This window comes from Cetorhinus maximus, chromosome 19 (assembly GCF_964194155.1).
Source record: "Cetorhinus maximus chromosome 19, sCetMax3.hap1.1, whole genome shotgun sequence".
Taxonomy (NCBI): Eukaryota; Metazoa; Chordata; class Chondrichthyes; order Lamniformes; family Cetorhinidae; genus Cetorhinus; species Cetorhinus maximus.
Window position 1 is genome coordinate 77315852 of NC_135897.1, and position 12189 is coordinate 77328040.

Sequence of the window (12189 nt, forward strand, 5' to 3'; positions counted from 1 at the left end):
GTTTTTTCTCTCCCTCCTTTCCTGGCTGTTCTGGTGCAGACTGTATAAATCTGATTTTTTTTTTTAAAGATCTTGACAATTCTGGCTACGTCAGTGATTATGAGCTTCAAGACCTCTTTAAGGAGGCAAACCTTCCCCTGCCTGGTTACAAGGTGCGTGAAATTGTGGAACAACTTCTAACTGTAGGAGACCACAACAAGGATGGAAAGATCAGTTTTGAGGAATTTGTTTCGGTGAGTGAACATTGCATTTATTTTCTGCGGTTGGTAGTTCTCCTTTTGGTTCTTTGTCCTTTGTACGTTTCCAGACACGTGGTAGTTTCTGTGCAACTTTCCGCTGTACTGCTTGAATAATTAATCGAATGTTGCGTTGGATTGAATGGGAAGTGAAATGGCCACCTGCTCATCATTTACTTATCGCAAAATTCATAAGACCATAAGGCGTAGGAGCAGAAGTAGGCCATTCGGCCCATCGAATTTGCTCCACCATTCAATGAGATCATGGCTGATCTGATAGCCCTCCACTCCACTTTCCTGCCTTTTCCCAATAACCCTTGATTCCCTTACTGATTAAAAATCTGTCTATCTCATCCTTGAATATACTTAACGACCCAGCCTCCACAGCCCTCTGTGGTAAAGAATTCCACAGATTGACTACCCTCTGCGAAGAAATTCCTCCTCATCTCTGTTTTAAATGGTTGCCCCCTTACTCTGAGATTATCCTGAGTATAAAGATTAGTTAAATTGGATTTTGGTCTGGTCTCCTACTTGAACCATTCCTATTTTCTCCTTGTAGTTCTTGAATTCTACTAGCTGGGATGGGTGTTTGGGTTTATGACTCTTCCAAGTTCACTGTTAACTCTGCTCTGCAGGCTGGCCTGCAGGAGGCACGTTTCTGGAGTGCATTCGTTTACTGACCACACAATGTTCCAGCTACAAAGCTTCTGTCCTACTAACCAGTTCCTAGAGGATAGTTATACTGGAGCCAACTACTCAATCGTGAAATCGTGCAGTGCAGTGGGAGGTTATCTTGTTTATGTCATGAGTGATTCGGATCTGGAATGCATTACCTGAGAGTGTGGTTGAGGCAGGTTCGATCGTGGCTTTGAAGACTAAATTGGATGGAAGCTGAAGGTAGACCTTTGCGGGGTTACGAGGAGGGAGTAGAGCAGTGGGATTGGCTGGATTGCATTTGCAGTGTTGGCACTGGCTGGATGGGCTGAATGGCCTCCTTCTGTGCTGTAACCATTCTATGATTCACACACAAGTTTATCTTTTTGGTCTCTATTAAGCCCTACTCTTCTTGATAGACTGCAGCATTTCAAGTGCATATCCCAGTACTTTTTAGCTGAGGAGTTGGAGTAATTTTTTCACCCAGAGGGTGGTCGGGATCTGGAAGTCTCTGCTATAAAAGGTGGTAGAGGCAGAAACCTTATCGCATTTGTTACGGCAGGGGTGAGAGAATTGAAACCCTTGTTCCCTTCCCATACACTCTGTAATCAGTATGCGTTTTCAAAAGGAAGAGGTGTGTGCAGACAATTTGAATAACCAACAGTAAGCACTTTGTGGGTTTAAATAAAGGTGATTATTTGTTCACGCGTTGACCCCAAAAATCTAATGCTACAGCATATATATTTACACACAGTTGCACACATCTTGGAAAACATACAGTGGCAGGACTGGTAAAGAAGAGTCTTTTCACTCCTGAAGTGTAGCTAAGTGAATTCAATAGGCAAAGTTGCAAAGCAGAGTTATTGCAGGATTCTCTCGAAGAGATGAACTTTCTGCAGGTCATGAAGTTAGTTACTTGTAGTCTTGTCACCATGAGGTTGGTTTGCTGTATTGGTGAACTTAAAAAGAAACAGGCTTAGAGACCTTACAATGTTGCAATCGCCAGGTCTTAAGGCATAGATGTTGCTGCCCTCTTTTGCTGCTGTTTCTGCAGTTGTTGTGCCTTGCAGACAGTACTTAATGATTATAAGGGGGACCAACATGGCTGCCTCACCATGTGGTTTCTCACAGTCCCCTTTTCCAAATATGGTGTTGGCTTCAGTGGATTAGTCACAACCTGAGCTATTGTTAGCAGACTTTTACCTTGGGGGTTTGAAACAACATCATCTTGGTTTCAGAACGACCCATTCAAGTCAGGAAATGCCCTTTGGATGGTTTCAAGAGATGATTCATGACACTTCTTAGTCTGGAATGTGTCTTTTTGTCCTACAGTGTAGTATTTTGAATCCACAGACTAAATCAGGTGACTCTCGATGGCCATCTTTTGCAGCATTTTAATGTCCATTTTTAACAAGAGGTCAGTTCCAGAAATTCCACACTGAGTACCATTTTATATTTTAAAATTATGACTATGACATGACTTTATTGGACATGACACATATCAAAACTACTTGGATATGCACTTGAATTGCTGTAACCTACAAGGGCCAAGGACTGGAAAGTTAGAATAGGCTAGATGGCGAGGAGCTGACACGATGGCCAAATTGCCTCCTTCCATGCTGTAAATGTCATCTATGATTTTTTTTGTCTTCCCAATTGATTTGAAAGCGATGTGGAGGATGAAGGGTTGCTTAAGAAAGTTACTTTTAAAAGTAGAGGAAATCATCAAGCAATAGAAACTGATAAGTAGGTGAGAGCACACATTATACCAAGAAATACCACTTCCATTAAAATATGATGGTGCCAGTATTCTGGATTTAGTTCATTGGATTGATATAAGTGAAGCATTGAAGCAGGGGATAGTGGTGGTGAGGTAGAAGATCAGGTATGATCTTGTTGATAGGCAGAGCAGGCTCGAAGGCCTATTTTGTCTGTTCTTATGTAATGGTCCAGAGTACTGACCTTTTCACTTATGAACCAGATTCAAGTCCAGACCAACAGGCAAAGGTTTTCCCTCTGCTTGCTGAAAATGTCCAATGCGTACATGGACGCCCATTCATTTCCTTGTCAAGTGTTAGTCCGTAGCATGTCTATCTATAAATTGTTGTTAGCTTGCAAACCTATTCATAAAGGCACCAGAGAGGGCAAGCATTGGAGTGAATTTTCCTGATATTGTACCTGGACATATTAGATTGCCTGGGTCCAGATGAATGTAGGAAACTCCCATGGGGCATGTGCATCTCAACCTAGTTTTCCTATGCTTGCTGAAATCAGGAGAAAAACCAGGAAAATTTACCTGCTAGGTTAATGTTGGTGCATTTTTTTTAATTCTTGGGACGTGGGAGTCGCAAGCAAGGCCAGAATTTGTTGCCCATCCCTAATTGCCCTTGAGAAGATGATGGTGAACTGCTGTCTTGAACCACTACAGTCCCCATCTGGTGCAGGAACACACACACACTTCTGTTAGGAAGGGATTTCCAGGATTTTGATCCAGCGACAGGGAAGAAATGGCATTACAGTTCCAAGTCAGGATGGTGTGTGGCTTGGAGGGAAACTTGCAGGTGCTGATGAAGGATAGAGTATTCTGCTGTAGTTTGGGTTAAGCCACATTGTTGACCAAATGTGAAAGGAACTTTACCCTTCTTCTAACCTCTCTGAAATATGATAGGGGAGTATTTGTGTTAGAATGCTTGGGGGGAAAATACCTATACTTATCTTCCAGAAATGAAGTTACTTCCCTTAAGCCCAAAAGTGCATTTCTGTGTAGTTTACTGGTCTTTCAATTCATTACTGTACAAATGCACCCCTTTTTCTGTGTGACCTATGTCCACTTAGTCACAGACCAGCTATTAAAGCAGTGGAATTTTGTTTCTCATCTGTAAATCTTTTGTGTTGTGGTATCCAAGGGTAAAATACAAGGAAAGATGAAATATAAATGAACACAATCATAAAAGAAATGCAAAGATTAAAAACTGGGATCCTTTCTTCTGTTGCCCTCTTTATCATTCATCAATTCTTTCTCCTCAGAGACAAATGTTCTGATTGACACAACTGCTGTATTTCTTTTTAAAATAAGTTAAAATAGTAAAGACAGAGGGTTAAAATCTATTGAGGTACAGCCTGTTCCTCACATTTTACATGTATTTCTCATTGTTACTGCATATTTGGGAAAAAAATAGCTTTGTTTAAATTTTTTTAGTTAACCTAGAAACTGAAGTATGAGCTTTATTGATTTTAAATTTGGGTATTTTGAAATGTTCAACTAGCAGATCCTATGCAACATTGGTCTTGGTAGGTCAGAGGCTGCGCTATATTACACGGAGGGGTGGGGAAGGGGCATTATATTCATGTAGTCCATATTGCTTTATTTGCTACCCAGCCTGTCTTTTTAATACCCCAATGTCTCCTATACTCAATTGAATGTTAATTGGTTTTTTTTTAATGATGTAAAGTCATAGCGGAAGTGTGATGGATGCACTGAGATTTATTTGTCACTTATTCAAAGTCATGCTTCTGCATCTACTTTCAATAGATGCCACACTTATTCCAGTAACATTTTTCTATCACACTTGTCTATCACAAATAAACACATCTATTTGTTTCCCTTGTATCCGAGACTTCTAAGCTTGATACGGTTTCACAATTTCCCCTGATGGTGGTCATGTCACCCACCTTAGAGCTCTTAAAATCAGCCTTTTGGCCTATTTCTCCTGCCCTGTTGATGTTTTGTCTTCTCAAGACTTCAGAAACTGGTCATCGGAGGTTGGAAGGAGGAGACCCCCACAAGTGGGACTAGGTGGAACGCTCTTTCAGAGAGCCAGTGCAGACCCGATGGGCTGAATGGCCTCCTGCACTGTAAAGATTCTGTGAAATGATAATGCTGCAATCCCAGCTATTGCCAGGAGCCTGATTTAAGTTCCCTCCTGTGCCTTCAATGCTTTTAAAATAAGGAAAGCACCTGCACCTTTTAAGCTGAAGACAGGCAATAGCTAAGATTCCAACTTTAGTGATTTTTGGGGAGATGAAGACTTTGGGAGTTTAGGGGCTGTCGGCCCTGGGTTCTGGTTCCGGGTGGGGGAAATAATCAACAGTATTTACTCAAGCTCCCCTATTAGGTTTTGTTGAAATCTGTCCATTTGTTTTTAAGATGTATTGTTAACAAGGCTGTAAACATTACCTCTGCCCACCTTCAGTAGCTGAGGTAATTAAATCAGAAAATGCTGAAAATAATTAGCAGGTCAGACAGCATCTGTGGAGAGATAATAGCCTTCCATCAGAACTGGGATAAGTTAGAAAGTAATAGGTTTTAAACAAGTGAAAAAGAAACGAGAGCAAAAGAGAACCTAATGGATCCAATCTAATGGAACCTTCCTCGAATCTAGGCTATTTTAGTAAATTAAAACCAACACACCGACTATCTCACTGGCCACTTCTTTTAAGACCCTAGGATGTAGTCCATCAGGAACTGGGGATTTGTCAGCCCACAGTTTGCTTCCTACCACTGCACTGGTGATTTGTAATTTTCTTGAGTTCCTCCCATCCTTCCATTTCCTGTGTTACCGCTATTTCTGGGATGTTACTTGTATCCTCTGTAGTGAAGACTGATGCAAAATACCTGTCAGTTCATCTGCCATCTCCTCCTTATTTTCCATTATCAATTCCCCAGGCTCACTTTCTATAAGACCATTGCTCACTTTAACTTTTTTTTCTTTTAGAAACTCTTATTATCTGCCTTTTGTATTTCTAACTAGCTTTCTCTCTTCTAATTTTTCCCTTCTTATTAATTTTTGTCATTCTTTGTTTTTTTTTATATTATGACCAATCTTCTGTTCTGCCACCCATCTTTGCAAAATTATATGCTTTTTCTTTAAGCTTGGCACTATCTTTAACTTTTTTTAGTTAACCACGGATCGTGGGTCCTCCCCTGGAATTTTTTTCTCGTTGAAATGTATTTATTCTGTGTATCCTGAAACAACAACTCTTTATTCACCTATCTCTTAACCTAATTTGACAGTTCACTTTACAACCTTATTTAAGTTTAAAATACTAGTCTTAGACTGACTCTTCTCTCCCTCAAACTGAATGAATGTAAACTTCACTCACGTTAGGCTGTAACTTCCAAGTTCCAGTGAGTTGTAATGGGGGGGAACACCAAAGATGTTCTAGAGATCCCTCTGCCCCCCCACCCTTCCGGGAAGCTCACAGGTAAGGTTTGCACAGCAATTGCCTGGGAAATGCAAACTTCCCCGAAGGCCTGACTCACACTGCCCCCCAAACATAAGGTCTGATTTAACATGACCCCTCCCCTTGCCTCCATCCCCGTACTTATTTATTAACATTTGTGCTATCTGTTTTGTTTCGAATGCTATGTGCATTCAGATACAGAGCCTTTAGTTTTGTCCTTTTTATTACTTTTGTAACCTCTAGCCTTATCTGCTGAGTTACTCTTAGATTTGTACTCTCTCTGCACCTTCCTGTCATGGTCTGTCTATCATATCCCATACTAATACCTTCTGGCCTGAATTTTTCCCTTGTTGGATGCACGTGATCAGTAGGCCCAGAAGCAGACGCGAAATGTGCTTCCGCCTGTAATTGCCCCCCGACTGTGATCTTACACTGGCTTGCCAAGTAACGGCCAGCGAAACTCGCCCAGAGAAAGGCTCAGCACTGCCGTTGGGAGCGGGAAGAGGGCAGGCGCTAATGTCACCGTGAGTGCTGGTGAGCAGTTCAGGTGAGCTCCCTGAAGGCAGGCAGATGCCCCAGGGAGCTGCAGACCTCCAAATAATAAAAAGCCCAAAAATGCTGCAAAAAAATGTCCATTGCAGCACAGTCTGCTGAAAACAGACCTCATTTTTAAAAAAAAAACAGTCCCCGATATTTATTTTAATTTTAAATCCTAACGGAGATTTCATCTGCCCTTGGATGAGGTTTCATCAAAAATGTAAAACCCGCCTGGCCGTCCGCCAACTGTAAAGTTGGATGGGCCATGAAAAATTGCTGACAATCGGGCTATTAATGGGCTTAATTTCCCTCTTAATTGTCGGCAGCCACTATCCGACTTTTGCATGTGCCTGTTGAGTGAAATATCATGCGAGTGCACAATGACATTGGGCCACTCGCCCGACGTCATCTCGCACAATTTCACGCCTGTTCGGGTCGGGTGTGAGACGAAAAATTCTGACCTTTTGTCTCTTGCCTTGTCTCTACTCTTTGGTTTACCACATCTTCCCAAGTTTGATCCCTTTCCCCCACTCTTTAGTTTTAAACCCTCGCTACTTCCCTAGTTACATGGCTTGGTAGAACACTGGTCCCAGCACGGTTGAGGTGTAGACCGCCTCTATGCTACAGCCCCCGCTTCCCCCAGTACTGGTGCCAATGCCCCACAAACCAGAACCCACTTCTCCCACACCAGTCTTTGAGCCACACATTCATCGCTCTAATTTTATTTACCCTATGCCAATTTGCCCTTGGTTTAGTTAATAACCCAGAGATTATTACCTTTTGAGGTTCTGCTTAATTTGGTGCCTAGCTCCTCATATTGACTATACAGAATGCCTGTCTTTTTTCCTTGTGCTGCCTATGTCGTTGGTACCTATGTGGACCACAATGACTGGATCCTCCCCTTCCCACTGCAAGCCCCTCTCCAGCCCTCAGCAGATATCCTGAACCCTGGCACCAAGCAGACAGCACAGCCCTCTGGATTCTTGCTCTCAATAGCAGAAAACAGCGTTTATCCCCCTGACTATACTGTCCCCTACTATCACTACATTCTTATTGCTCCCCTCTGCCTGAGCAGCTTCTTGTACCACAGTGCCATGGCCAGCCTGCTCATCCATGTTGCAGACTCTGCTTTCATCCACACGGGCTGTAAGCACCTCAAACCTGTTTGACAATTGCAAAGCCTGAGACTCCTCCCGTCTGCTCGGTCCCTTTACCTGCCTCACTCGTGGTCACACCCTCCTGTCCCTCGCCGCTGACCAAAATGGACAACACTCTTCTAAGGTGTGGCCCATCTTCTGGTATGAAGTGTCCAGGTATTTCTCCCCCTCCCTTGATGTTGCGCAGTGTCTGCAGTTCGGTTTCCAGATCAATAATCCTGATCCGGAATTCCTCCAGCTGCTTATGTTTTTTTGCAGACGTGTTCATCCTGCCACTGTTTACTTATGTTATTTAGTTAATTTGATTACTTTCTAATTTAACTTAGAATAATTCTTACGTATACTACAATATACTGTACTTATTAAATGCCAGTACTACCTTCAACTAAGAGTTATACATTTTTCTCGATTCCTAATGGACACACCAATTACTCGCCAACCAGCTCCTTCCACTGCACCGAAGTAAGAAAAAAGAGCAGCAACTTCACCCTCACCAAACTCATAGCAGCTCACTCTGCTCACAACCTGCACTCCATCTGCCATTGAAATTGAAAGAAATACATGTAAATGTATTTACATGTAAATGTTTACCTGACTTCTTTTTGTCATTTAATCTCTCATGTCTTCCGCCCTATCCCAGACCTCTCCTTTCCTCCTTTTTTGTGCCCTCCCCGCCACCCCCTCTACCGCTTTAGCTCATTTTCTGATCTTACTGATTTTCAGCATCTGCATACTTTGCTTTTATGTAAGTGACAAACAGGAAATGTGTGCTGGATGGAAGACTTAAGATTCTCTTCCCTATCATTGTCACAATGAAGATTTTTTTTTTGAAGATAATATACAAGGTAGTACAGCCAACATAAATGTGCCTTTAACCTTAAACTCAGCCGAATGCTTCCTCCTGGCCAAGGGCAACATCCTATTTGTCCACCCCTCTTAAACGGTATAAAACCCATCACATTTCTATTTAGCTCTGAAGAAGGACTCAAAATGTTAATTCTGTTTCTTTTTCCAAAGATGCTGCCAGGCCTGCTGAGTTTTTCCATAATTTTCTGTTTATAATCTAGTTTGTCCTCCTGGTTTGGCTGAAGTTCCTCAGCCTGTTTCAGAAACTTGCTCCAAAACATTATGCATTGTCATGGAGAGATTCTGAGGACACATCTACTCTGTAGGGGATGGTAGGGAGTTGCTTACTGGCAGAGTAACCTATTTTAAATGAATGAAAGGAATTCTACAACAGATCATTTTAAATAGTGTTTCCAAGTGATTTTGTCTTTTGTAATCCAAATAAAATGAAAATCACCAAATGGGCTTTGTTCGTTGAACCTTCACTTCATATGATGCTCCAAATGTGCAGCCATATCCGTGCCCCATAAGATCATGGCTGTTCAGCCCCTTAAGCCTGCTCTGCTATTCAGTAAGTTCATGACTGATCTAATTTTGACCTGAATCCCACTTCCCTGCTTGCCCCGACTCCCTTGTAATACAATTCAGCTGTGTCAGTTCCTGTTATTTTTTTTCTCTTCAAACATATTTCAGGTTTTCCAGGAGCTCAAAGACAAAGACATCAGCAAATCATTTAGAAAGGCCATCAACAAAAAAGAGGGAATTTGTGCAATTGGTGGAATGTCTGACCGCTCCAGTGAAGGAACACAACATTCTTATGAAGGTACATTTCCTTGCTTCCTTCAGGATGTTTGCTACTTGGCCAGACCTCTCAGCAGTTCTCAGGGAATGGGTTGGGGTGATGAGTTCGACACAGCACTGGACGTTCTTTCTTGAGACCCAAGTTCAAATCCAGGTCAAATTGATGGGATGAGAATCGCAATTGCTGGCTGTAGGGATTCTAAGCTTAATCCAATATGTGATTCAGGGGAAACTTCTTTAGCTGAAGAGTAATAAGAATGAGGGTTTTGCCATGACCAGCCAGAATAGCGGGGGAAACATCACTACAGCACTCATTGAATAATGAGCTCATGAGTGGAAGTGGGTTGAAGTTACCTCATGAGTGGTGTTATTTATCATGTAATATGGCTGCACTCAATCAACCATTCATAATATCTGGATTTTAATTTGAGAGAGGGCATTATAATTCATTGAGTATTTTTGTAGCTCAAAATAACTCATGGAAACTTATTTATGGTTGTCTTTGTGACATCTACCTATGGAAATATATCATTTTTCCACATGGATATTATCAGTTTTTAATGGGCACATTGTGTGCTGAATTGAAAAGATCTATATCTCTGTAGAAGTCCATGAATAACGAATGAGCTAATTGTGTTTTTAATCTCTTGGCACTGGCTTTGGGAAACAACTTTTTCTTTGCTGAAACATTGTCTTTGTATTGCTTCAGAATTTAAAGCCATTTTTGCTGTGACCTTCATAATAGAAGTAGATTTTGATAGACATTTTCTTAATGTAAACCTTTGTTTCATTTATTTCGTGCCACACAGCTGTAAGACTTGCCCAACATGAAGGTTCACTTTAGAAAATGATAAATAAGAAGACAGTCTCTTAAATATTTTCCATGTTTTTATTGAGTACCTTTTTTATTTTCGTTGGTCCAGTTGTGGCCCTGCACTTGATCATTGGAAGTCAAAGCCTGCTAACAAATTATTTTATACGACTATTTCTTTGTGTCTGTCGCCATTTTAGTATGTGAAGTGCTTTGACGTATGTTGTGATATGGCAGATGGTATTTGTGAGGCTCACCAAATCCATAAGGGAGGCTTGGCCAGGCTATCACAATGATTTTGCAATTTGTATTTGTTACGAGAAGGCTTGTGCACTGAAGCCAGAAGTAATGAGTCCACGACCACCTCTAGAGATTTTAAGATTAAATCAAAACATTTATTTAAAAAAAGAAGAAAAAACTTAAACACACACAAGATTGCAATTATACAGTTTTAACAGTTCCCAAAATTTCTGCTTAACCAGACTCCCAACTACACACCCCCTTTTAAGGCAACAGTCCAAATAGATTCCAGATTTATAAAGTCATCCAGTCATTTTACCACAAGCACTCACTGGACAATGGACATCCAAAGGCTTTTAACACAACTTTGGTTACTGGAACAGCAGACTTCTGCAGGGTGGTTAGAGGCTATCTCCCCAAATCTGTTTCATACAGTCACCTTTCAAGATCTCACACGGCCACATCTCAGACAGCCTTCCATCCTTCTTTAAATATATTTTATCCATTTTGATTTGTAAAGCCCGTAATTTCCACTTGTCTTTAGAAGTTATTTTTCCCAGAATATAACAAACTTTCATGTTATCATTATAGCCAGCACTTTTAGGAAAAATCAACATAATAACCTTGCCTTATTTATCTTGCCAGTTATAAACACTTTCCATCCCCCTTTTTGAAAATCAAACGCCTTTCTCACTCATTTAAAAATGCAAATTTCATTCACACCATGTCTGCTGAGACTTCAACCTAGCTTTATTCATCTCCATTTGAAATGCCTGTTTTACACCTCGCTTCTTTGATGTCTCCAATTTAATTAAATTAGCCACACATGCACGCCTGCTATAAAATATCCCACAATAATATTAGCAAAAATATGATTTCTTGACAGATATTTGAGAAACTTGATATACAGCATGATAAATGTAAGCCTTTCTCTTTTGTTGGACCGATGTTCATATGGACATATTGCTAAGAGCTGCTTTACATCAGTTTCTTGTGCAGAGGACATTTAGAGCCCTCACTAGAATTATATAAAATTTATATTGGTGTATGTTGTTGGCACAAATTATTTGTTCTAAATGTTGGATGGTATAGGCATCATTAGCTGGAAACACCCCTCCAGAGGATTCGGAGAGTAGTATTGCTTTGTAACCTAAACTAATGAAGAAAGAAAGACTTGCTTTTATATAGTGCCTGGTGGACATCCTAAGCCAATATCTTGAAGTGTAGTCACTGTTGTAATGTAGAGAACACTAAGGTCTCACGAGCAGCAATGTGATAGATTGTTTAGTACTGTTAATTGAGTAATAAATATTGGCCAGGGCACCAGGGATTATCCTCCTGCTCTTTTGAAATAGTGCCACACGAGGGAGCAAATGGAATCTTGGTCTAACAAGTAAAAGATAGTACCTCCAATAGTACAGCACTGCACCAGAATGACAGCCTAGATTTTTGTGCTCAGGTCTTTAGAGTGGAACTTAAACCCACAAACTCTTGACTTGAGGTGAGAGTGCTAACTGAGCCATGGCTTACACTTAAGGTTGATAGCTTTCACACACTTGGAATCATGTAATAGATCCTGGAGGTTGAATCAAATAAACTGCACAAAACTGTGATAACCATGTTAATTTTTGAAAGACACTTGCAAAGATGAAAGTGGTTCAGGAACTTTGAAGTTGATTTGCTGGCATCGAAGCAGCAAGGCATTTGCAAAGTTTTTCCCCCC

The 12189-nt window shown here is 41.0% G+C and overlaps 1 protein-coding gene across 4 annotated transcripts in view; it reads left to right on the plus strand.

The window, feature by feature from the left end:
• LOC144693945 (plastin-1-like) overlaps positions 1-12189 on the plus strand; it is a 139425-nt gene that overhangs the window by 73077 nt on the left and 54159 nt on the right. For all 4 annotated transcript variants that reach the window (XM_078564204.1, XM_078564203.1, XM_078564205.1 and 1 more), the window contains exons 3-4: positions 70-233; positions 9308-9437. In XM_078564204.1, coding sequence (XP_078420330.1) covers positions 70-233; positions 9308-9437 — 294 coding nt within the window. The remainder of the gene's footprint in view (positions 1-69; positions 234-9307; positions 9438-12189) is intronic.